The 27,358-nt window shown below is 47.7% G+C and overlaps 1 protein-coding gene across 4 annotated transcripts in view; it reads left to right on the forward strand.

Moving 5' to 3' along the window:
* The window catches only part of GJC1 (gap junction protein gamma 1), a 36,003-nt gene extending 9,966 nt beyond the window's left edge, over positions 1-26,037 (forward strand). For all 4 annotated transcript variants that reach the window (XM_083407897.1, XM_083407896.1, XM_083407894.1 and 1 more), the window contains exon 2: positions 24,445-26,037. In XM_083407897.1, the coding sequence (XP_083264023.1) occupies positions 24,464-25,639 (1,176 nt within the window). In that variant the 5' untranslated portion in view covers positions 24,445-24,463 and the 3' untranslated portion in view covers positions 25,640-26,037. The remainder of the gene's footprint in view (positions 1-24,444) is intronic.
* The last annotated feature ends 1,321 nt before the right edge of the window (positions 26,038-27,358 follow it).

Genomic DNA, 27,358 nt, shown 5'->3' on the forward strand with positions numbered 1-27,358 from the left:
CTCTTGTGCTGCAGGTAGAGAGGTGTGTTTAAACCTTCTGAAAACAAATACATCCTTTGAGATTAAAAATAATTTGGAAGTCGTGGGTAAGTTGAAGGAAGACCCACGTATCTTTAAACCTATGCTGTTGTTGTTTAGTCGTGTCCGACTCTTCGTGACCCCATGGACCAGAGCACTCCAGGCACTCCTGTCTTCCACTGCATCCTGCAGTTTGGTCAAACTCATGCTGGAAGCTTCGAGAACACTGTCCAACCATCTCGTCCTCTGTCATCCCCTTCTCCTTGTGCCCTCCATCTTTCCCAACATCAGGGTCTTTACCAGGGAGTCTTCTCTTCTCATGAGGTGGCCAAAGTATTGGAGCCTCAGCTTCAGGATCTGTCCTTCCAGTGAGCACTCAGGGCTGATTTCCTTAAGAATGGATAGGTTTGATCTTCTTGCAGTCCATGGGACTCTCAAGAGTCTCCTCCAACACCATAATTCAGAAGCATCAATTCTTCGGCGATCAGCCTTCTTTATGGTCCATCTCTCACTTCCATACATCATGGATGGTGTGTATCTCTTCATAGATCATTCATAGATTATAAATGGTATATTTGGGGACATAAAAGGCAAAAAAAGTTCAAATCTGGGGGTTTTTATTTAGTTGGAGGGGAGACGGCAAAATGAGGATATGATGCAGATCACACATAAGAAGAAGAAGAGTTTGGATTTGATATCCCGCCTTTCACTCTCTTTAAGGAGTCTGAAAGCGGCTAACATTCTCCTTTCCCTTCCTCCCCCACAACAAACACTCTGTGAGGTGAGTGGGGCTGAGAGACTTCAAAGAAGTGTGACTGGCCCAAGGTCACCCAGCAGCTGCATGTGGAGGAGTGGAGACGCGAACCCGGTTCCCCAGATTACGAGACTACCACTCTTAACCACTACACCACACTGGCTCAATAACATGAATGAAAACCGTGCATAATATGAAAATATATAGAGAGAAAACATTATTTTCACCCTAGTATGGAACGTAGAAACCCAGTGAGATTGGCAGTACAGTGGTACCTCGGGTTACATACACTTCAGGTTACATACGCATCAGGTAACAGACTCCGCTAACCCAGAAATAGTACCTCAGGTTAAGAACTTTGCTTCAGGATAAGAACAGAAATCGTGCTCCAGCAGTGCGGCAGCAGCAGGAGGCCCCATTAGCTAAAGTGGTGCTTCAGGTTAAGAACAGTTTCAGGTTAAGAACGGACCTCCGGAATGAATTAAGTACTTAACCCAAGGTACCACTGTAAATTAAAAAGGGCCATGCATCTTCCCACAAGACATAATTTATGGAATTCCCTGCCACAAGGTGTAGTGGTGGCCATAGACGTAAAGGTAAAGGGACCCCTGACCGTTTGGTCCATTCGTGGACGACTCTGGGGTTGCGGTGCTCATCTCGCTTTATTGGCCGAAGGAGCCGGCGTACAGCTTCTGGGTCATGTGGCCAGCATGACCAAGCCGCTTCTGGCAAACCAAAGCAGCGCACGGAAACGCCATTTACCTTCCCGCCGGAGTGGTTCCTATTTACTTGCACTTTGACATGCTTTCGAACTGCTAGGTTGGCAGGAGCAGGGACCGAGCAACGGGAGCTCACCATGTCGCGGGGATTTGAACCGCCGACCTTCTGATCGGCAAGCCGTAGGCTCTGTGGTTTAGACCACAGCGCCACCCTTTTGCCGTAGACTTAGATGGATTTAAAAGGGGATTAGACAAATGCATGGAGACTGGGTTCTCCCCTCCCCCAGCTGTTTGTCTCTGTTGAGCCTCTATGAGTCAACTTACCTTTGGTCCTGGGGCGGACAATAGGGTATGAATATTGCCTGGATACTTTAGAGCCTCTTGAAAGTGTTTGGTTAGCCGATACCAGAAGAAAGATGCTGGATTAGGCCATCTCTTGGTCTGATCTAGCAGGGCTCTTACAGATTTAAATATTTGCCCCAACAGCTGTATATACCCAAGTCCTGTTGTGTGTGCTAGGTTGCTTTCTGTGTGGGATCCCATTGAGTTTCTGAGATCCCCATAGGCACCATGGTTTTTCAGACTACTACTTGTTCAGTAAAGGACGCGGGTGGCGCTGTGGATTAAAGCCTCAGCACCTAGGACTTGCCGATCGAAAGGTCGGCGGTTCAAATCCCCCGGCGGGGTGCGCTCCCGTCGTTCGGTCCCAGCGCCTGCCAACCTAGCAGTTCGAAAGCACCCTTGGGTGCAAGTAGATAAATAGGGACCGCTTACCAGCGGGAAGGTAAATGGCGTTCCGTGTGCTGCGCTGGCTCACCAGATGCAGCTTGTCACGCTGGCCACGTGACCTGGAAGTGTCTGCGGACAGCGCTGGCTCCCGGCCTCTAGAGTGAGATGAGCGCACAACCCTAGAGTCTGTCAAGACTAGCCCGTACGGGCAGGGGTACCTTTACCTTGTTCAGTAGCTCTCTGATAAACCACACAAGCTGTCTCAAAGCTTACTGTTACATGCTAGGAATGTCTCTTGTGTATACGCAAAAACATCTGGTCGGTTTGCTGCTACTTTCCCTGATTCAAATAGGGCATATAAATGTGCTACGGTGTCACACGCGCATTGGGCCATACCTGTGGATGCACAAGGCTTGTTGAGCATGCTTTTTCCAGGCCTCCACTGGGGATGTGATGGGTTATGGCTTTGGAGTTTGTGTGTGTTCTCGGATTCAGGAAACAATATTCTCCCTCCCTCTTGTGCAGGTAGAAACCAGTTTGTGATTTTGTGGATTGTGCGCTTGTGGATTGTGTGGGTGTGCACATAATTTGTCTAGTGTGGATTAATGCTCATAGCATTAAGAACTCATTCCAAAAAGGACCAAACATGGGTTAGAACTCAACATAAAGCCTACCATGTGGTGATAGCGATCCTCTTTGCCACCTCTGTTGCACCTGTGGAAAACAGTTCCAGGAGATACTTTCAGGTGGTTCGTAGTCTTAACAGAACCACCTTTGACATCAGGGTTGATGGGGACTTCCTGTAATTATTTTGCAAAGGTTTTTTTGCAGAAAAAATTGCTCAGAATTGGAAGAATGAATGGTCTCCACCATGGGTAGGCAAAGTAAGGCCCGGGGGCTGGATCAGGCCTGCAGACAGTCTGGGAATCAGTGTGTTTTTACATGAGTAGAATGTGTCCTTTTATTTAAAATGAATCTCTGGGTTATTTGTGGGGCCTGCCTGGTGTTTTTACATGAGTAGAATGTGTGCTTTTATTTAAAATGCATCTCTGGGTTATTTGTGGGTCATAGGAATTTGTTCATTCCCCCCCCCCCCAAATATAGTCTGGCCCCAACAAGGTCTGAGGGACGGTGGACCGGCCCCCTGCTGAAAAAGTTTGCTGACTCCTGGCTCTCCATCATAGTAGCATGGTTGAGGTGCCAGAGCTCTTGTCTGAGTCAGGTTGAATGGAATCAGTTTCAACCTGTTACCTATGAGGACGTGGACAGGCTGCTTGGGCAACTGAAACTGACCATCTCTCTCCTTGATCCTTGCCCATGCTGCCTCATAAAAGCACGCCGGTAAGGGCTAGGCAATGGGCTCTGCGGGGTGGTGAATGCTTCCCTCTGCAAGGGAATTTTCCCTGAGCCCTGTAAAAAGGTGGTTATTAAACAGCTTCTTAAAAAAAAGATTTTTGGTCCTGGCTGCTATGGCCAATTATCACCCAGCCTCAAATCTTCCATTCCTGGGCAAGGTGATTGAGCGGGTGGTCGCTGAACAACTCCAGGCATGCCTGGAGGATGCAAACCCTTTGGATCCCTTCCAGTCGGGACTCAGGCCCCATCATGAGACTGAATCCATCTTGGTCGCGCTGGTCATTGATCTCTTGCAGACTAAGGACAAGAGGTGAAAGCTGTTTCTGGTCCTGCTGCATCTTGCAGTGGCTTTTGACCATGGGATCCTTCTGGACTTTTCTAGTGGGGCTGGGACCTGTGGGCACTGTTATGCAGTGGTTCCGCTCCTTCCTCCTGGGTCGTGTCCAGAAAGTGGTGTTGGGGGCAGTGTTCAAAACTCCCATTGTTCTAGACACATTTTGCGACAGGGAATTTCATTCGCGTGAGCAGTTTCTGAGCTCTGGGCGCAGTACTGTGCCTAATATTTCAGATTAAAACTGTAGAGTGGAAGCAAAGGATTACCTTTTTCAGCCTCCCAACTTCCAGCTACTCTCTGAAGACTGGAGAAGAGACCCTCTTAAGAATATTAGGAGGGTGGGCAGGGGAAGGACTGGACCCATGTGAAAAATGAACATAATATTTTAGCTGCAGTTCATTTATTTTCAGCTTTGTATTCTTGTTATTAAAGCACACCTAGACATTCCGTTGTTTAAGGTGACATTTAGCTCCTAGCTTTCATTATCTCAGTTTCTAACACTGGCTGAGGGGTAAGTTATCGGACCAATGGGCGCTCACTTGTGGGGTGCCTCAGGGCTCCATCTTCTCCCGCATGCTTTTTGACATCTATATGAAGCCGCTGGAAGAGATCATCAGGGGTCTAGGCTGGATCTTCACCAGTATGCGGATGATACCCAGTTCTACCTCTCCTTTAAATCGGAACAAGTGAGGGCGCTAAATGTCCTGTTTGGGTGTCTGAAGGTGGTTGTGGGGGATGGATTGTGGCTAACTGATTGAGGTTGAATCCTGACAATATGGAAGTATTGTTTCTGGGGGGCAGGTGTGGGAGATTTTTGCTCTAACAGGCTTAGTTCAGTCAGAATTGAGTATATGCTTCCAGAGTTAATGCTAAATACATTACTTCTAGTAGATGAGCCACCATAGCTGTTAGAAGGCCATGAACATTTGTGTCCCAGGTTTTTTAGACTTGTCTACCCATGTACTAGGTAAAAAAAGGTAAAGGACCCCTGGACGGTTAAGTCCACTCACAGGTGACTATGGGGTTGCGGCGCTCATCTCACTTGAAGCCGAGGGAGCCGGCGTTTGTCCACAGGCAGTTTTCCGGGACTAACCTAGTGCAATTGAACACTGTGATGGAAACCAGAGCGTACGGAAACACTGTTTACCTTCCCGCTGCAGCGGTACCTATTTATCTACTTGCACTGTCATGCTTTCGAACTGCTACGTTGGCAGGAGCTGGGACAGAGCAACAGGAGCTCATTCCGTCACAGGGATATTCAAACTGCCAGCCTTCTGATTGGCAAGCCTAAGAGGCTCAATGGTTTAGACTACAGCGCCACCCACGTCCCACAACCCATGTACTAACTAAAACCAAAGGGGCACATTGGTTGCCAGGTGTGAAATATGTTTGCATTATTTTCAGGTCTCCTACCCCACTATGTGATCTAAGCTATAGACTGGCTTACCATCATACCAGAACCTGGGTTTGCGATTTATCTCACTCTAAACAAAACCACAAGCTGCATAGCTAAGATTTGTTCCATGGTTAACCGCTTGTGGTTTGCCTGTGGGAGATAAACGTATTGGGTTCATACGCAACACTAACCCGACAGCAGTGTGGTAAACCGGAGAAGGCACTAAGTGGCCACAGTCTTATCTTAGTAAAGCATGAGACTCTTCATCTCAGGGTTGTGAGTTCGGGCCCTGCATTGGGCAAAAGATTCCTGCAGTGGGTTGGGCTAGATGACCCTCACAGTACTTCCCATCTCTGCAATCTGATGGTTCTACAGTTTCAGCAAACTATCAGTATCTCTGGCTCAGGCCTGACATTTAGCAATGAAGAGAAGTGCATCTGCTTTTCCAAAGGCTGAAAAGTGTTGCCCAGCAAACATCTTAAGCCTGGTTATACCCCCTTCCCAAAGTGGCTTGCCTCTCACACCAAGACACGTGTTCAGTTTGCAATAGAAACTTCACTTTACTCCTGCCCCACATAAGGTGCTTTTCAGTGGATAAGCGAGTGGTTGCATGCCTGCTACCAGTGATGTGTGAAGGGACGCGGGTGGCGCTGTGGGTAAAACCTAAGCGCCTAGGACTTGCCGATTGCATGGACGGTGGTTCGAATCCCCGCGGCGGGGTGCGCTCCCGTCGATCGGTCCCAGCGCCTGCCAACCTAGCAGTTCGAAAGCACCCCTGGGTGTAAGTGGATAAATAGGGACCGCTTACCAGCGGGAAGGTAAACGGCGTTCCGTGTGCTGCGCTGGCTCGCCAGATGCAGCTTGTCACGCTGGCCACATGACCCGGAAGTGTCTGTGGACAGCGCTGGCTCCCGGCCTATAGGGTGAGATGGGCGCACAACCCTAGAGTCTGTCAAGACTGGCCCGTACGGGCAGGGGTACCCTTACCTTTACCTTTACCAGTGATGTGGGTTTGATTCCTTAGTCCAGGGGTCAGCAAACTTTTTCAGCAGGGGACCGGTCCACTGTCCCTCAGACCTTGTGGGGGGGCCGGACTATATTTTTTGGGGGGAGGGGGTAGGAAATGAACGAATTCCTATGCCCCACAAACAACCCAGAGATGCATTTTAAATAAAAGCACACATTCTACTCATGTAAAAACACGCTGATTCCTGGATCATCTGCGGGCCGGGTTTAGAAGGCAATTGGGCCAGATCTGGCCCCCGGGCCTTAGTTTGCCTACCCATGCCTTAGTCTTTACCCTTGTGTCCAAATGTTTGCCGCTTGCTTGCTCCCCTCTGCCTGGGTTTAGAAGGCAGAGTGCCCAAGATAGAGGGTGCTGCTTTTGAGGCATGCCCGATTCCCCCAACACCTTTCTTTATAGAAATTCACCACTGCATTGATTGACCCACCCACCCACCCCATGGCTGTGTGGCAGATTACTGTATCTGCCGAAACCGCAGTAATGTGCCATGGTGGAAATGGATTATGTTTCCTGGACGTATATTTATTCAAAGCAAATTTTACTTCTTTTACTAGCCCTGAGAGAGTTCTCAAGGAAGCTTAAACCATAAAACGGAGTTAAAGACCGTGTTGTTAAAATCCATTTGTTCCACGGTAGGATAGCAAAGCTTCTGCAGAAACTCACCTGGGCACTGCAGCTGTTGTGTTCATGCTTGTTCCAGATGTTTCATGGCATGGGTACTTGATGTGAAGTGTTGCTGCCTTTTTACACCAGAGATACTGAATTGATCAGGGGCCTGTGAGTTGTTCTTTTTTTACAATGCACATCTGGGCTGCTGATTTAAGGCACACCTGGACCCTCTCGTTTAGACTATTCCAATTCCATTATTTATTTCCCCCATTTTTCCTCTGGTGACATGCACAACTTGTGTGTGTGTGTTTTAAATAGTCTAGGTTCTTTTTGGATTGAAAGTTGTTTTTTAATTGAAAATGTTGCTGATAGGTTGGTAACCAGAAAAACAGCAGGGTTTTCTTTAATTTTTGTTTTTTACAGTATTACTTAATTAGTGGTATCAATGTTGTTTCGTTGCAGTATTACAAAGCAGAATATCTTAATGTCCAGAAGCCAAAATTATTTTAGGAGTAATTCAAGGATTGATAGAAAATATAAATGTGATGCTAAGATAAAAGGTAAAGAGACCCCTGACCGTTAGGTTCAGTCGCAGACAACTCTGAGGTTGCGGCGCTCATCTCGCTTTTCTGGCCGAGGGAGCCGGTGTACAGCATGACTAAGCCGCTTCTGGCGAACCAGAGCAGCATACAGAAACACCGTTTACCTTCCTGCCGGAGTGGTACCTATTTATCTACTTGCACTTTGTGCTTTCGAACTGCTAGGTTGGCAGGAGATGCTAAGATAGTGCTCGCCAAAAAAGTAGAGTGAAGTTATATGAAACGGCAGTAGCTTCACAGGTTTGCCTGTCAGATAGATCCCAGCACAACTTGAAACCATGGGAAGACAGAAGAGTATGTTAGGAAAGTATGGAAACTGCCGCCACTATTCCATTTCCTTCTCCCTAAGTCAAATTTTTTACCGTCTGATATTGGTTACAGTTGGGAGTTTATTAGGGAATCGGTGGTGTCCATCCTTCAAGGTTTTGCCGAGCCCACCCACTGCCATTCCAAATGCCAGCCTGTAACTTTTGATAAGGTATTTAATCCAGATTTCATCTTTCCTTGGGCAGTTTTAGTGGTCAGTTTGTCATGCTTAGTTGGAGATCTGTCTGCACCTCTTTGATCCCCAGTGGAGTGCAATAGGTCTTACTCTGTTTTCTGGATAGCAGCTGAAAGGCACCTATTTCCACCAGTTGTTAAAGAATGTCTGAATATAAACAGCCCGGTTCAGATGACCCATTCTTCCAAGATCTGCATGTTGTCAGTGGGGGGAATTACCTCTCAGGGGGTTATTGCAGTACAGTGGTACCTCAGGTTAAGAACTTGATTCGTTCCGGAGTTCCGTTCTTAACCTGAAACTGTTCTTAACCTGAAGTACCACTTTAGTTAATGGGGTTTCCCGCGCCGCCACCACGCAATTTCTGTTCTCATCCTGAAGCAAAGTTCTTAACCCGAGGTACTATTTCTGGGTTAGCGGAGTCTGTAACCTGAAGCGTCTGTAACCCAAGATACCACTGTAGAAACACGAGGCTTTTAAAAGAAAGCAGAGGTTGAGATCTTGTGCAATGCCTTTTTGTCAAAGTTTGCTGTTTCTTTTCTGCCCTGTGTGTTTTTAGTTGGGGGCGTAGTTGTGCGGTTAACGCTACAGGGGGCCTAAGGGCCTTTGTATGTTTTTCAGTATTGCCACCCCACCAAATAAAACAGCTGATCAATATATCACTCTTGGGACTTATCCACACTGGAGTTTGCTGTACTTTTGCAGCTGTTGCATTTCTGTTAAATTTGAGTAGTCCGCATGATGTTACCATTAAACGCAGGCTTCCTCAACCTCGGCCCTCCAGATGTTTTTGGCCTACAACTCCTATGATCCCCAACTAGCAGGACCAGTGATCTGGGATGATGGGGATTGTAGTCTTAAAACATCTGGAGGGCAGAGTTTGAGGAAGCCTGCTTAAACGACACCAGTCTCAATGCTTCCCCACCTGTAAATTTGGGTTTGTCTGATCCAAGGATGATCCAATAAGGGGAGACATTAGCCTTCAAAATACTCCATTTGGGCTTGCAAAAAGTGGTTTGGTTTTGGGATGGGTGAATCGACTCTTGACTTGGTGCTGTTCCCCTTCCCGTGCCCAGAACTTCCTTGATGCTTTCTTTATTTTCTGGCTGTGCTCGTAACTATTTCTGGCACACTCCTGAACGGATCCACCCCACCCCCCTTGTGATTCCTCAGATTTGCAAAGAAAAAGAAAAAAGGAAAACTCTGCAAGCAGCCCACATTAAAAAGAGTGCGCTGAGAATTTACAGTTGCCTGGCCTGAGTCTATGCTATTCTGCACTTCAGGGCATGGAAAATATTTGAAAAACAAAGTGTGTGCACATTTGTGTACATGCACGGTTGGTACTTAATTAGCACAATTGGGGGGGGGAGAGATTCAGACGCTAAGGCAGTGCCTACTGACTGGTTCTCATTTTCCTTTTGGAACACCAGTGTGTTGTGAATGATGTAACGTAAAGATACTCCTGCCCGTACGGGCCAGTTGTGTCCGACTCTAGGGTTGCATGCTCATCTCGCTTAAGAGGCCGGGAGCCGGCGCCATCCGAAGACACTTCTGGGTCACGTGGCCAGTGTGACGAAGCTGCAGCTGGCGAGCCAGCACCAGCACCGCACACGGAAACGCCGTTTACCTTCCTGCTATAAAGCGGTACCTATTTATCTACTTGTACTTAGGGGTGCTTTCGAACTGCTAGGTGCGCAGGAGCTGGGACCGAACGACGGGAGCTCCCTGCCGCGGGGATTCGAACCGCCGACCTTACAATCAGCAAGTCCTAGGCACTGAGGTTTTACCCACAGCGCCACCCGCGTCCCTATGATGTAACATAGGTGTGTGTCAAAGGAACACTAGTACGAAGATGAATAAATTTTGTGGGTTTGTGTGCCAGTCTGTCACGGTGGTCCTTGTCATGGCTCATGACTGCTTTCAGAAGCAGCCACTCCTGACATCGGAGCTGTCTGGATGCGTACTCCAAGCCCTTGGTGCATGACCTCTCAGAAAAGCCTGCAGGGGGTGTGTTTGCGTGCCTTGCCTCTGCTACTGTCATGCCCATTCACACTTCACATTTAATCATAGGTGAAACGTGCTCTTTTGTGCGAGGTTATTGCTTTTTTCCCCAAGGAGTGGGCTTCGAGCGAAACTGTTTCCGAAAGCAGTTTCACATGAGCAGAGAAAAGCAGGTTTAGCCCCCTCCAAAATCCTGAGCCAACCCAGTCCCCGCTGTTTGTTGTTTGTTCTTAAACTTTGTTTTCTATCTTCCTCTTCTTTTTAAGAGTGCAGACAGATGTACCAATTTGAGAGCAGTGGAGCCACTTTGAAAGTTCCCCTGCTGATCTCCATATAAACATACCTCATTTTGCCCCAGGATAAACTATGCTGAAAGGATTTGGGCATGTTTTCAGTGCGGTTTAGCTTAAACTGGAGAAAAGCTGGCTGTGAAGCTGTTACCTAAAACCCACCAACACCTTTGCAACCATTCCTGGAGCAGTTTTTGCAGCTGCTTTTGCAAATTTAATTTGATAAGATGAAGGAAGAGTGCGGTGATACACTGCAACGTTTTACGTTTTTGGGAAAGCAGCATGGCTGAGTCAGCATCCTACTGCAGGGGAGGGCAACCAAGATGATCGGGGGTCTAGAAACCAAACCTTATAAGGAATGGTTGAGGGAATTTGGGTACCGTATTTTTCGCTCTATAAGACGCACCAGACCATAAGACGCACCTAGTTTTTGGAGGAGGAAAACAAGGAAAAAAATATTCTGAATCTCAGAAGCCAGAACAGCAAGTGGGATTGCTGTGAAGCCTCTTGCTGTTCTGGCTTCTGGGATAGCTGCACAGCCTGCATTCGCTCCATAAGACGCACACACATTTCCCCTTACTTTTTAGGAGGGAAAAAGTGAGTCTTATAGAGCAAAAAATACGGTATGTTTAGCCTGGTAAAGAGGAGGCTGAGAGGAGATATGATAGCCATCTTCAAAAATCTAAACGGCTGTCCCAGGGAGGATGGAGCAAGCTTACACAAGAGTAGGACCCTGGTAGAGACACATGCCTGACTGGGTATTTTTCTCCTTCTCTGGAGGGTAGGACCCAACCCAATGGAACCAAGTTACAAGAAGGGAGTTTCTGACTGTAAAAGCTGTTTGAACAGACTCTCCTGGGAGGCCGTGAGCTCTCCTTCTTTGGAGGTTTTTAAGCAGAGGTTTTTAAGCAGAGATTGGATAGTCATGGGTGATCTAGTTGAGATTCCTGCCTTGCAGGGGATTGGACTAGATAACCCTCAGGCTCCCTTCCAAATCCACAGTTCTATGATTCTTAAGTTGCAAAGCTGGGATGGCACTGTCCCAGCTCCTGCCAACCTAGCAGTTTGAAAGCACACCAGTGCAAGTACCGTAGATAAAAGGGTACTGCTGTGGCGGGAAGGTAAACGGCGTTTCCGTGCGCTCTGGCTTCCGTCACGGTGTTCTGTTGTGCCGGAAGTGGTTTAGTCCTGCTGGCCACATGACCTGGAAAAGTGTCTGTGGACAAAGGCCGGTTCCCTCGGACTGAAAGCGAGATGAGCGCCTCAACCCCATAGTCTCCTTTGACTGGACTTAACCATCCTTTACCTTTACATTTACAGGTGATTTATCCTCAGTTACCACTGTTCAGAGGTTAGGTTTTAGGTCGGAGAACGTATTTTATCTGTGTGCAAAACCTAACACACCAGCCTTGTTTAAGTCACAATTGCCATCGATAGCAATGTAGCTCCTGCGACGTAACTAAAAAGTGTTCCCAAACTACTACTACTAATAATAATAACAATTTTATTATTTATGTGCTTCCCATTTGACTGGGTTGCCCCAGCCACTCGAGGTGGCTCCCAGCAAAATGTTAAAAACATAATAAAACACCAAACGTTAAAAACTTCCCTAAACAGGGCTGCCTTCAGATGTCTTCTAAAAGTCAGATAGTTGTTTATTTCCTTGATATCTGATGGGATGTGCTAAATGTGATTTGGGCTGCTTTCCCCCCTTCCTTGGTACCTTTCCCCTTTCCATGCTAGTAGGAGCATGCATTGAAAGCTTCTTTTGAATTTTCAGTACAGGACATGCAATTTTCTGTGTCTTCCAACAATCTGTGTGCCTGGATTTGATGAAAGAGCAAAGGCAGCTAAGTTGACATATTAAATTTTTTTGACTGCAGAAAAACATCCCGTGGATCTATAGCTGCGTCCCAGTCCCTCCCCCCCCCCCCACGGAATTCTTCCCCCAGATATTTTGACATCTTGGTTTTATGCATAGAACAAAGATCTAAGGTCTAATAATTTCACAAGTGGTTTTTGGATTCTTCGGAAAAGGATGTTGGGGGGGGGGGGATCAGCCATGCCTTGTTAAAATGCCCAGACTAGGCAAGCAGAGCAAAAGCTTCTTGTCAAACAAAACGTCTCTTGAGAAGACGTTTTCAAATCAACATTGACATTAGTGGCTTTTTTTGAACTCGTCTTCTGTTTTCAACATGTCACATGAGATGGGCAAGGCATGCTTTGAATAACCCCAGTTATTTGGAAAACATTTGCAAAGGGGGGGGCGGGATGTATCAGAATTCTCACTCAGCTGTTATATAAGAACCATAGAATTTATAGAGTTGCGAATGGACCTTAAAGAGTCATCTAGCCCAACCCCCCTGCAACGCACAGAGATGAGAGATTTTGTTTATAAAACTTGCATAGAATTTTTGAATTAGGATTCAGGCACACAGACCTGGAGGCACAAATTTTGTGGTGTGAACTGGCTATTACCTGGGCTTTCCCAGAGCACCTCCAGACTGTCGCTATTTTGGGGTGGGACTCAGTCACATATCGGCAAACCCAGGCTGCTTAATTACAGTTCATTTGGAGCTCTCGTGCAACAAATCTGCTTGTCCCCGCTGAATGAGACTTTTGCAATAAGGAAAACGCACTAGAAAGCACAGGGTAATGTTTATTTGATACAGCACCTTCTAACACCCTGCAAGCAAATTGGAATGAATGATAAGTAAATAGCTGAGTATATCTAACCTCGCCACATACTTTGTGCAAGCAAATCAGGATGGATGCTCTATATACAGTGGTACCTCTCGTTGCGGATAGGATCCGTTCCGGAGCTCTGGTCGAACCCCGAGGTTTCTGCAACCGGAGGTGCCTGTTCTGCGCATGCGCGCAGCACGCTAGAGCGCTTCTGCACAAGCGCAAGTGGTGAAACCTGGAAAAATACTTCAGGGTTTGTGGCTTTCGCAACCCGAAGTTTATGTTACCCGAGGGTAATGTAAGCAGAGGTTCTGCTGTATACAGGTAATCTGGACTCCATCAGATAAATAAGAACGGTTCTGTTTAAAATGTGCTGTGCTCCCAGAAGCTGCGCTTACTCTGGAAAACGTCTCTCTAGCCAGGGTCAGGACTGTGGTGCATATTTTAACACACTGTGTGTTAGAAATTCAGCTATGTAGTCTAGGAGCCAAATGGCTCCTTAAAACAGAGCTTTCCAAACTGTGTGTCGCGACAAGTTCGTGTATCGACTGCGGAGTGTAGGTATGTCGCATGAACGCTCCCTGTGCTCCTCTCGGGGCTGGAAAGGGGTTAGTTTAACCTCCGGTTTGCTAGTAAAACTGAATTACCATGTCGTGAAACGATGCATGTCTAAAAAGTGTCGTCACCAACATGAAAAATTTGGAAAACTCTGCCTTAAACCAAAGTTGCAGTCGCCAAAATGGAACGACTAGCTTCCATTTTGGGGCCAGACATCTCTAAAACCTTGTTTTTTCGAATGACAGAATGACTGTGATTGATTCTCAGCGAAACATCAGGCTAGTTCAGATGACAACCTTGAGCCTAGGTTAAGAGCTTTGAGAAATTAAAAGAGGAAAAGTCACTTGATCCAGGGACAGCCCCCATATATATTGGACTATTCCGACCTCTTTTTCTTAATGGTGACTGCTCTTGCTCAGGCTGCACAGGAAAAGCAGTTTGGTTCCAGAAATTCATTCTGATTGTGCAGATAAAATATAACTGATAGAATTCTACAGGGGTGGGGTTTTAGTGTGTGAAAACAGTCCCGGTCCAATAATTCCCAGATGGTGGGGACGTCAGGCGCCATCCCGGCACCTAAGCATCTTCACTTGGTCGCAAGTGGTCAAAAGCCAGGTGCAAAATGAGCCTGGCCTCTGGCTAATTTCGAGCACTGAACACACACAAACACACAAAAGTGGTCGCAGTGATGATGTCCGCCCTCCCCAAAAAAGCCTCCCCCTGCTAGCAGCAGCTTTGTGGGGGAGGTGATTTGAAGTGGGACCATGATTCACTTTAGCTAATAGGGCCTCCCGCTGCCGCTGCGCGATTTCTTTTCTGATCCTGAAGCAAAGTTCTTAACCCGAGGTACTATTTCTGGGTTAGCAGAGTCTCTAACCTGAAGCGTCTGTAACCTGAAGCGTCTGTAACCTGAAGCGTCTGTAACCCGAGGTACCACTGTAGTTCCTTTGCAGCTGCAGTGGTGAGTCTTTAGAGATGCACTTAGGAAATGTTGTTGGCTAGAAAACTCATTCGTAGATACTTGTGAGGAATTACACTGGTACCTCGGGTTACAGACACTTCAGGTTACAGACTCCGCTAACCCAGAAATAATACCTCGGGTTAAGAACTTTGCTTCAGGATGAGAACAGAAATCATACTCCTGCGGCACAGCGGCAGCAGGAGGCCCCATTAGCTAAAGCGGCAGCGAGAGTGGTACCTCAGGTTAAGAACAGTTTCAGGTTTAGAACGGATCTCCAGAACAAATTAAGTTCTTAACCCGAGGTACCACTGTACCTGTTTTTCAATCTACACCTAAGTAGACTTGGGTAATACCAGCTTTTCAGCATCACGGTCCAGCATCCCCAGACCCCATCCCTGGCAGAGCAGTCCCTGGTGCTCCCCCCACTTTCGGGGGGGCCAGTGCCGGGCTGGGGGATCCTTTACCTGCTCAGAGGGGAGCAGCAACTGCACGCTCCTCAGCCAAGCAGTTAAAAGATGCTGAGGGAGGAACAAGCTGTATCAGCGCCTCGCAGATGCAGTTTCTTTCTCCCTCTGCGCAGTATAAGGGCAGAATGGGATGGCGGTTTCACCCAGCGATATATTGCTGGTGAAACCACTCCTGAGTCCCTCTTCTCGCAACGCTCACTGGAGGAAGTCGCCAGCAGAGGGACTTGGGAGCGGTGGGGGTTTCACCAGTGATATAGTGAAGCCGACATTGCGGTCTGCTCCTCATACCTGTCCTGGGTGATACGTTGATATATCGCCCAGGCCTACACCTAAACAGTTTCCCTTAGATGCCCCATTGAATTCTGAAGCCCATTTCCAAATAAGTGTGTGAGAGAGATACTTATGGGATGAAGGATAGGGGAGGCAATTAGCTCTGCATCTCATGCAAGCTGCCTTTAAGCAAATAAATTGGGAGATGCAATCAAGAGTCTCCCACGTAATGTCTAGTTTTACCCTAGTTGGCCATGTTCTACACCCTCAAAAAACTAGTTAGGGGTTCTTTTGTGTGTGTGTGTTTCTCTGGTCAGATTATTATTTTTGTTGTCATTTTGTCGTGTCCGACTCTTCGTGACCCCCTGGACCAGAGCACGCCAGGCACTCCTGTCTTCCACTGCCTCCCGCAGTTTGGTCAAACTCATGTTTGTAGCTTTGAGAACACTATCCAACCATCTCGTCCTCTGCCGTCCCCTTCTGCTTGTGCCCTCCATCTTTCCCAACATCAGGGTCTTTTCCAGGGAGTCTTCCCTTCTCATGAGGTGGCCAAAGTATTGGAGCCTCAGCTTCAGGATCAGTCCTTCCAGTGAGAGCTGAATGAATTGTTCAGTATTACTGGTTCTCAGGGAAAAGGAATCGTAAGGAGTTCTGGAAAACCTAGGTTGCTAATTAAATCTACCAAAATTTGGCCCCATATCTCTGCCCCTGAAACCAGACCAGTTTTGCAGGGCATGGAAATGGATGGCGGTGTAGTTGGCATCCGTACGGAGCCTGAAAGATGAATGACTCTAATTGAATTTAGGAGACATAATCAGATGTGGCCGCTGCTGGAATTTCTCCCTTGAGTGCATCCATCCTTAGTAATTGCTCGTTTATTAGCTCTGCAAAATGCACATACCCGCTTCTCCACTGTCTTTCTACCCCTTCCCTAACAAGGAATGTGTTCGTTTTCGGTTTATAACCTGACTGTACCTAAAGGCTCGAAAAGAATCCTGCTGGAATGTTTTTCAGCAGGTGAGAACGGGGGTTGAGCTGGGGAGGGGGTTAGCCCCCACCTAGACCTTTCCTGTTGCATCCCCCTTGCCTTGCCTTGCTGCTGGTATCACATGCTGCAGACAAAACGCTGGGAGAACAATAGCTCAGTCTCTTAAGGGTTGTGGGTTCAAGCCCCATGTTGGGCAAAATATTCCTGCATTGCAGGGGTTGGACCAGATAGATGGCTGTTGTGGGCCTTTCCAATTCTATGAGAGCCAGTGTGGTATAGTGGTTAAGAGTGGTAGACTCGTAATCTGGTGAACCGGGTTCGCTTCCCCACTCCTCCGCATGTAGCTGCTGGGTGACCTTGGGCCAGTCACACTTCTCAGAAGTCTCTCAGCCTCACTCACCTCACAGAGTGTTTGTTGTGAGTGAGGAAGGGAAAGGAGAATGTTAGCCGCTTTGAGACTCCTTAGGGTAGTGATAAAGCGGGATATCAAATCCAAACTCCTCCTCTTCTTCTTCTTCTTCTTCTTCGTCTTCGTCGTCGTCTTCTATGATTCAAAGGCTGGCTCTTATCAGACTGACTATAGCTCTTTATGGGAGCAACAGTGGTCATCCCCTCTACTGATCTTGCCCTGCAGGTTAACTGGTGACTTGTCTACCCTGGTGATGCTATTATTGAATGCCAAGTCAGTACTTAGTAGGGCCACCCTCAGCCATGATTTAGTTATGCTTGAGCCGGGAACTGGCCTGAATGGAAGAGCTGAAACCTGGGTGGGAGAAATGGGTTGGAGTGGATTGAACTCTACTCCATACCGACCAAAATTGGAGGGGGTGTCACTGGTAGGCAGCCCCACACTGGATCTCTCAGCAGCTTTTGCTACCATTGACTGTGTTGTCCTCCTGGGGTGTCTCTGCGAGTTGGGTGTTGGGGGGCACTGTTCTGGAATGCCCCCTCCACTTGCATGGCTGGTCTCTTGGAATAGCATGAAGCTCTGTGGGGCAATGTTATATTCCCAATGCTATTTAACTTCTTTATGAAGCCATCGGGAGCAGTTGGGAGATTGAGGGCCTCAAAACTTAACCCAGTATGGATTGGACGCCTTCCAATATTGGGAGGGAAATGGCTGTCTATCCCAGGAATGAGTCTCATTTTGTGACAGTTTGCTTGCCATTGCTTGAGGTCCAGTGCCAAGGGCCTTCTGGTGGTTCCCTCGCTGCGAGAAGCCGTGTTACAGGGAACCAGGCAGAGGGCCTTCTCAGTGGTGGCACCTGCCCTGTGGAACGCCCTCCCACCAGATGTCAAAGAGAAAAACAACTACAGTGGTACCTTGGGTTACATATGCTTCAGGTTACAGACTCCGTTAACCCAGAAATAGTGCTTCAGGTTAAGAACTTTGCTTCAGGATGAGAACAGAAATTGTGCTCCGGGGGCAGCAGCAGGAGGCTCCATTAGCTAAAGTGGTGCTTCAGGTTAAGAACAGTTTCAGGTTAAGTACGGACCTCTGTAACAAATTAAGTACTTAACCCGAGGTACCACTGTACCAGACTTTTAGAAGACATCTGAAGGCAGCCCTGTTTAGGGAAGCTTTTAATGTTTAATAGACTATTGTATTTTAATATTCTGTTGGAAGGCGCCCAGAGTGGCTAGGGAAACCCAGCCAGATGGGCGGGGTATAAATAACAAATTATTATTATTATTATTATTATTATTATTATTATTATTATTATCTGTTTGAGATATTCCCCTGATCTTTTTTTGCCTCTTACATAGGCATATGGTTTGCTTGATTTTTTTTAAGTCGCCACTGCTGCTGCTACTACTGTAATGGAGCTTCCCGTTTCACTGCTGCAGTTTGTGGTGGAATGTTAAACACAATCCTGGCAACGGCAGTGCTTTTCTTGCACACAGTCCGTGCCTTTGGGCAGCTGTACCCAGACCTAGACATTGAGCGTGTGTGTTTGTTCTGCACGTCCGTGGCTGAACATGCAGCCAGAACTAGAAAAATAGTTTGTTGTGAGAGGAGACCAGGCTGGGCTCTTCTCCCTGACATGCTAGCTTTTTGGATGCAGGGACTTCTTCAGACATGATTCCCCACCCCCCACCCCTTATACCATTTGAAATGATGCTGTTCAGGAGAAGCTTCACCCTTGTTTCCGATAATTGTATAAATTGGCAGCTTTCATTTTTCTCTGGGGACGGGTGACCTCTGAACAGCAAGGCTGCAGAATGTTGCTTTTAAAAAACAACAACAAAAACCATGCAGCTGAGCCAGAAAACTGATAAAAATGGAAGAATAATAGTTTTTGCTCTGACTTCCCCCTTGTCCTCAGAAAAGCCTTTGCCATTCTCAGCGGTAATGCATAATTGTGACAACTACAGGGAGTGAAGTTCTGTCCTGTAGCTTCCCTTTAGTGTACAATACCTGGCTGAGTTACAAATCGGGAAATCCCTGATATGAATCCACAATGAACTCGCTATCCAGGCTGGCAACTTCTAGCACTGTGCAATCACCGCTTTTTCCACTCTCTGTTGTTGCTGTTGTTGTTGTTCAGTTTCTGAGTTGCTTCTTACAAAGGAGTATTGAAGCTGTTTATGGGCAGAATGAAATGCAGTGGTACCTCGGGTTAAGTACTTAATTCGTTCCAGAGGTCCGTTTTTAAGCTGAAACTGTTCTTAACCTGAAGCACCACTTTAGCTAATGGGGCCTCCTGCTGCCGCTGCACCGCCGGAGCATGATTTCTGTTCTCATCCTGAAGCAAAGTTCTTAAACCGAGGTACTATTTCTGGGTTAGCGGAGTCTGTAACCTGAAGCGTATGTAACCTGAGGTACCACTGTGCGTATCAGTACATCTGTTTATAAATGTTTATTCACAATACAAACATGTAAAATGAAAAAAGAACAAATCTTTCCCCACCCAGCCGTAGGATGAGCACCCAGCTGCTAGCATAAAAAAACATGGCTGCAAAAACCAATATGGCAGTGCCCCAGAACCCAGGAGAATAGAAACATCTTTACTTGGTGTTGCAAGATTATAGCGTTGGTGCCTGGCAAACTTCCCTGGGGAGACACTTATGTGTTCCACAGCCTGGGGCCCCCATTTTCACCATTGTCACATCCTTCCAGCCTTCTCTTGGAGATGGCACAGAGGGAACTGAAATTACCGCTGACTTCCCACACTCTTTTGGGTGTACATCTTTTTGTGTTCCATTCAGACTATTGGGCGTGACAAAGCTTCGCGAGTGTGCCATTTTGTGCAGTGGGTTTTATTTTTCTAATCGATTTCTACATTTGCACTGAGGGATGTTTCTAAAAACTTTAAGCACTGCTGCATGAATATATGTGCTTTTAATATGGGCCCTATGTGTTTGACCACAACTTTAAAAATTGAATGCGGCTGGAATGGGATTGACATACTGCTAAAATGGCGGTGATCATTCCGAAGTGTTGCCTGAAATATCACTGCACTTGTCAAAACCATGAGAAAGCAGCCTTAAGGTGTTTTTACACCTAAGGTGATCCATGGGGATTGCAGAGCTGTTCTGCTCCTTCCCTGCAAACAATTCGCACTGTCATGTAACTGCCCTGTAGACAAATCAGAATAAATGGTATGTACTGTTATGTATTGGGGGGATGGGCAGACTCCCCATAATCTCCACATTCAGTGAAGGTTCAGAATTTGAGCAAACTCATGCATTCGTGAATTTAGCAAGGGCTGGGAATAACACCAGCTATCATCCCCATGAGGCCAAAGTGGTGATGGTGGGTCGTTGAAGAAACATTGGTTTCCGTTAGCCCCTCAATGGATGTAATCAACCCGGCATAAGGCCCATAGGGAGGTTGCCAGGGTAACGGGGTGTGTGATGTCACCACAGGAAGAGAGGGTGTCCTTGTACAACGGAGGTGTGGGGAGCAGGGGTTTCTGGGAAGAAAGAACAGGAAGTGGGCAGAACTCCATGCAGGGACTAAAGAGCAGCAGGCTGTTGCAAAGAGAGAGTAGGATGGTGCTTAGGATGCCTCCATATCCATTGCTGGGCTGCTACAAAGTACAAGCCCCTCTTGGGATGTAAACGCGATGTTCTCTGTCTCCATAAAACTCTGCAAACGAACCATATTTCTTAAAGCCACTAGTCTCTGCTGCATCTCAATTTCCCCCAAGGAAACAGAAACTCTGGTTGAGTGCCAAGACCCCTGGAATCTCCTGCTACCGCTCGGCAGAAATTGGGGTGGCCTGTAACAGTATGGAAACCAGACATAGTTTTAACGGTTGTGTAACGGTTGTGTAAATCAGGATTCATGCTGAATAAACGGCTCATTCGTTTCTCCGAGAGACAAAAAAAAACAAAACAAAACCATGAGAGTACAACCATCTGATGATGAGATTCGGAGGAGACCCTCTGCCAGAGGCCCATCTAAATGGCTAGGATTGCAGTTCTAGCCCCCCCTTCCTTTCCTTGCTGGTTTTTTTTGGGGGGGGGGCTAGGATGGTGGGCAATTCGCCTCTGCACCAGCTTCTGCTGGCCTAGAGGAATGCTGGCTTTCTGTGCCCCCATTACGACTGTTCTGCCTGGCACCTTTCACATGAGATACGCATGCACAGTGCTACCTCGGGTTACAGACGCTTCAGGTTACAGACTCCGCTACCCCAGAAATATTACCTCGGGTTAAGAACTTTGCTTCAGGATGAGAACAGAAATCGTGCTCCAGCGGCAGCGGGAGGCCCCATTAGCCAAAGTGGTGCTTCAGGTTAAGAACAGTTTCAGGTTAAGAACGGACCTCTGGAACGAATTAAGTACTTAACCCAAGGTACTACTGTACACACAAGATGTTTTTTTAGCAGCACATCTGGTCATAGCTCATTTGGGATAAAATACAGAACGGAAACTCAACCCCGGTTGTAGGTTTTACAGCCTCCCATTACGGAAAAAAGACTTTTAATCTCCATGTATGTGGACACCTTAAAATGGTAAAGAGAGCATGAGGCCTTGAGGTTTGGGGTGAATGCCAGAGGAAGGAGACTTCCGCAGTCTCCCTAGGCAGCTTCTTCCTCTGCTGAAACAGCCTTGGAAGTGGGAAAGGTTTCTCCCATAAATATAATCTTTTCCCTAATAAGGCGTGTTGGCCTGTCTCCTGAAAGATATTTCTGTCTCTCTGACTTTTTTTTTTTTTTTAAAAAAAGAGTCATACTCTATGGGAGATAAGGGCCTAGGACTGGAGAAGGTTAACTTGCCCATGTCCATGTTTGGATTGCCTCTTGGCTGTAATGTTTTCCCTGCACGGTACATACCGTATTTTTTGCTGTATAAGACTCACTTTTTCCCTCCTAGAAAGTAAGGGGAAATGTGTGTGCGTCCTATGGAGCGAATGCAGGCTGCGCGGCTATCCCAGAAGCCAGAACAGCAAGAGGGATTGCTGCTTTCACTGCGCAGCGATCCCTCTTGCTGTTCTGGCTTCTGAGATTCAGAATATATTTTTTCCTGTTTTCCTCCTCCAAAAACTAGGTGCGTCTTGTGGTCTGGTGCGTCTTATATAGAGCGAAAAATACGGTAGTTACAGCGACAAAGTGGGAAACAGCAATACTCATGGGTACATGTTAAGCCTTTCCCCCCTTTTCTTTTAAAGAAAAGGGTTGGACAACTTCACAGCTCTTGTTTAGCTCATCCTTAACTTCGCAGAGTTCAAGGTGGAAGACATACAGTTTTCTCAGGCCTGTTTTATACCTAACAAGTCTGTGAGGGAGCGTTGGGTTCAATCTGAAGTTATCCAATAGACTTCATGGCTGAATGGGTGTTTGAAACCAAGTCTCCCTAGATTAAGAGTTTGCGTACTTACACCAGACTGACTTTTGACCCACTTGGCTAGGTGGAATTTCCATGAAGAGCACAAATACACTTCCTTTATTTGTTGGCTTCATTTCTGTGCTGATAAACGGCACTTAGGGCTGGGCGATAATCTGCTTTTCAACATTGCGATTATATCACCAGCCAAACATGGCTATGCACCAATATATCACGATGTCTAAAATAAGAATGGAGACATTGGCTGGCTTCACGGTTTCCCCCACATTGTGATTTTTGCATGGCACACCCCGGGACACCATGATTCGCAGTATAGTGCCAGCTCAAAAACCATGAAACTGATATTATGATATGGACTTCAAACTGGTTTTGGACAATATATCGATATATCGCCCAGCCCTAATGGTACTCTGAGCTACCAATGCCACCTTTGCCTCATGCAACAGTGCAGGGTCCTAACTGTGAACCCAATTCTTTAGGGGCATAGAACCACAGAGCCTAGGGCTTGCCGATCGGAAGTTTGGCGGTTCAAATCCCCGCGACGGGGTGAGCTCCCATTGCTTGGTCACTTCTCCTGCCCACCTAGCAGTTCGAAAGCACATCAAAGTGCAAGTAGATAAATAGGTACCACTCCAGCGGGAAGGTAAAACGGCATTTCTGTGCACTGCTCTGGTTCGCTAGAAGCGGCTTAGTCATGCTGGCCACATGACCCGGAAGCTGTATGCTGGCTCCCTCGGCCAAAAAGCGAGATGAGTGCCGCAACCCCAGAGTCGTCCACGACTGGACCTAACCGTCAGGGGTCCCTTTACGCTAACCGCATTCAAACCATGTTGAACACTGCCCAGCTGGGGAGATTCTTGAAAACCAGAGGATGGCATACAGCAGTAGGACATCCTTTTCCAAGTACATGACTATGCAGAGTTACCAGTGCAGACCACCTGAATGAATCCTGTGGAACATTAGTGCGCCCTGCACTTTGGGAATTCCTGTAACAGGCTATATTCTAGCCATGCAAAATTAATTTTCTACACACACCAACAGCATTCTCTGCATTTTTCATCTAAGGAAGCGGCATCACTGCTCAAGGATGCTTTCCAACCAGGAAGAACTACTTGAGGAGGGTGCAGAACAGGATGGAGTGCGCATGGCCTGGAGAGAGTTTTCAGGGCCAGTTAGAAGCACATTTGGCCCCCTAGACCTGCAGTTCCCCACTCCTGCTTTAAACTAAGTTGTTCAAATGTTAAATAACATGCCTTTTGGGGTTATAAATTACAGTGGTACCCCGCAAGACGAATGCATCGGAAGACAAAAAACCCGCTAGACGAAAGGGTTTTTCGTTTTCTGAGGTGCTTCGCAAGACGGGTTTTTCTAAGGGCTTGCTTCGCCAGACGAAACAGCCCTGCCTCTCCTGTCATGGCGACGGTCACTGCACGCACGCACGCACGCACGCTTCCCCGCTCCTCCGGCTCCCTCCCACCTTTCTGCTGACGGCTCCTCCGGCTCCCTCCCACCTTCCTTCCGGCTGCCTCGCGCCGCTGCCCACCACCCTCGCGTGCTCCCCTCAGGAGCCGTTGCCACCAGCAGCCAGCGTTGCAGCCGGAGTCGCGCTCCTGAGCCCCGCCGCCCTCCAGCAGCCGCGTCGTGCGGTGTCCACAAGGCGCGGGTGAGTCCAAGGACCGGCTGCGGAAGCTGCCCTGCTTCTCCCCACCCCTCCGCGCCGTGGTGCTTCGCAAGACGAAAAAACTCGCTCTACGAAAAAACTCGCGGAATGAATTAATTTCGTCTTGCGAGGCACCACTGTACGACTTTTTAAACTCTTGACACACAGACAGCATTTGCTTTAGGGCCAGTTCAGATATAGACTGCATTGTTCACTTACAACCCTAAGCCCAAGGAGTACGCTTTGTTAAGCCCTTTGGATCCACTGGACCCAAAGCCTCATGGATCCCCTTGAGATCTGGCCCTCAGCTGCATGAGCCTGGAGCCCAGGAAGTTGTGTGAACCGGCCTTTTCCTTAGTTGGGGTGTAATGTGGGGTTTTTTATGCTGGTCTTTGGAAATGTAGAGAATGGTTAAATTATTCAAGTATATAAGTACAGGATAACATGCAATGGTAGAAACAAGTATATGCAAAATGTTGGTAGACGAAAGTTTCGCAGAGCTGGAAATTTATTCTTAGGTGCGTTTTCGTAGTTTATTTCACGGCACAACGGGGCAAGCCTCATTTCCTTGCACTATTTGCACGTTAACCAGTCTTGCGGTATTTCTGCTTCAGATTCCTTGCACTCTTGCAAAGTGGCTTGGTGGATTAAGAGGGCTTTTGCTTTGTTTATATCGAGATATTAATAGCCACGTTCTCTTCTTCTCCCCCCCCCCCTTTTTTTTTTGTTCTTAGCTAACAGCCTTTGACCACCATGAGTTGGAGTTTCCTGACACGTCTCCTCGAAGAAATCCACAACCACTCCACCTTCGTTGGGAAGATCTGGTTGACGCTGCTGATCGTCTTCCGCATCGTCCTCACGGCCGTGGGAGGGGAGTCCATCTACTACGATGAGCAGAGCAAGTTCGTGTGCAACACGGAACAGCCGGGCTGCGAGAACGTTTGCTACGACGCTTTCGCCCCGCTCTCCCACGTGCGCTTTTGGGTTTTCCAGATCATCCTCGTCTCCACTCCCTCGGTGATGTACCTGGCCTACGCCATTCACAAAATCGCCCGGATGGTGGAGCACGGGGAGACGGAGAGGAAGTTCCGAAGCAAGCCTTTCCCCATGCGCTGGAAACAGCACCGGGGCTTGGAAGAGGCTGAGGACGACCACGAGGAGGACCCGATGATGTACCCAGAGATCGAGCTGGAGAGCGAGAACAAGGAAAACCCACCTCCGACCAAAGTGAAGCACGACGGCAGGAGGCGCATCCGAGAGGACGGCCTCATGAAGATTTATATACTGCAACTCCTGAGCAGGACTGTTTTTGAAATCGGCTTCCTGGTCGGCCAGTATTTCCTCTACGGGTTCGAGGTGAGCCCGAGATTCCTCTGCAGCCGGAAGCCCTGCCCGCACACGATAGACTGCTTCATTTCGCGGCCTACGGAGAAAACCATCTTCCTGCTCATCATGTACGGCGTGAGCTGCCTGTGTTTACTTCTGAACGTGTGGGAAATGCTCCACTTGGGGTTCGGCACCATCCGGGACACGCTGAACAATAAGCAGAAAGAGCTGGAGGACTCGGGGACTTACAACTACCCCTTCACTTGGAACACGCCGTCCGCGCCTCCGGGCTACAACATCGCGGTGAAGCCCGACCAGATCCAGTACACGGAACTGTCCAACGCCAAAATGGCCTACAAGCAGAACAAGGCGAACATTGCCCAAGAGCAGCAATACGGCAGCAACGAGGAGAACATCCCCACCGAGTTGGAGACCCTCCAGCGGGAAATCAAAGTCGCCCAGGAACGCTTAGACCTCGCCATCCAAGCCTACAACAACCAGAACAACCCGACCTGTTCCAAGGAGAAGAAGCCAAAGGGTAGCTCAAATAAAAGCAGCGGCAGCAGCAAGTCAGGGGATGGGAAAACCTCGGTCTGGATTTGACGCTGCCCCGCCTGGGAATTAACGCTGTGCTGCTTACGCTGACCAGCAGACTCGCTGCCTAAGGAATTCCCATAAATAAAATGTTTGGCTTTGTTTAAGTTCAGGGGTGTTTGGGGCTGCCAAAGGACACTTTCCAAAGGGGTGGGGGCGGGGGGGGGGGAGAAGAAGCCTTTGTGCTCACATTCCACTGTTTCCAGAACATTTATTTCTTGTTTCTTCCAGGTCAGGAGAAGACCCTGGTTTATTTTTTTATTTTTTAAAAACCCAATCATTCTCGTTGGAACGGTTTACACTGTGTGTACAGCATTATGGTACATTTTATTATGCACAATTTTTGGTATTTGTACATTGGATATCTCAGTTATACTTTTTATATTAAAAGGAAACAAAGTTGGTAATTCTGGGTGTTTTTGTAAGGTGTTTTTCTCCCCTTAGGCCTGCAGATCTAAAAAAAAAAAAAATTTCACCCTAGATTTTCCTGAATTTTGACAATGAGGTGCTTCCCCCCCCCCCCAAAAAAAAGTTAGAGAAGCTCATGAACAGGGATGAGAATATTGGATTTTTTTTTTAAAGTGTCAAAAGTGTGATGCCTAGCATAATTCTTCAGCGACTGCTTTACTGAGAGGGAGGGATCGTGACTTAGCAGCAATAAGAAAACTTTATACCAGCCGTGTATTTAGCGCTTGTCTGGAGTGTCACAATCTGGATATTTAGCTTATCATTTCTTTAACTTCCGATGTGCGCTTATTTTTTTTCTACACTAGTTTTTCAAACATAGGAGGAACTGAAATTGTAGAGAAGTGACAGCTTTTCAGAGAATTAAAGGGGGTAGGCAATGAAGCTTTCTAATATAATTCTCCACAGAATTGTGGAGTTGGGAGTCTGAGGATCTTCTCGTTCAAACCCTTGCGATGCAGGAATAACGTAGCTGTCCCATATGGGAATCAAACCTGCAACCTTGGCATTATCAACACCCACTCACTAACCAACTCCAGGCTGTACTGCCTTCATCACTGGACGAACAGATTTTTTTGAGCTTTTGGAAGCACTGTGAGAACCTGAAATACCTTTTTTTCCCCTCCATAGGGCGCACCGGACCATAGGGCGCACCTAGTTTTTAGGGGGGGAAATAAAGAAAAAAAATTTGCCCCCCCCCCAGCCGCAGGGCTGGGGCGGGCCGCCCCCAGAACAGGTCCAGGAGCAGCGGCAAGATTGCGCGCAACCTCGCAGCCGCTCCCAGAGTTTGCGGGGCTGGGGACAGGGGAAGCCCAAGCTTCCCCAGCCCCCAGAACAAGCTGCTATCCGCAAGCCTTCGGAGCCCGGTGGGAACTCCTGCTGCGCTCCGAAGGCTTGCAGATAGCTGCCCGAAGCCTGGAGAGCGAGAGGGGTCGGAGCGCACCGACCCCTCTCGCTCTCCAGGCTTCAGCGAAAGCCTGCATTTGCTCCATAGGACGCACACACATTTCCCCTTCATTTTTGGAGGGGAAAAAGTGCGTCCTATAGAACGAAAAATATGGTAGCTGCTTAAACCAGAGAGCCATAGTCATTTGGAGGGGGGGTGGAATGCATGCCCATGGACATTTCGGAGGCGAGTATAGCAAAATCATTTCGCCTCCAAATCTCCGAAAAAGGATCCTTTGCATACAGCCTTGTTTGAAAGGTTCTTCATTGTTGCTAAATGACAGGGCTGTTCTGATTAAATGGCTTCCCATTTTTCTC

Source organism: Podarcis tiliguerta, assembly GCF_965153285.1.
Source record: "Podarcis tiliguerta genome assembly, chromosome: 13".
NCBI lineage: Eukaryota > Metazoa > Chordata > Lepidosauria > Squamata > Lacertidae > Podarcis > Podarcis tiliguerta.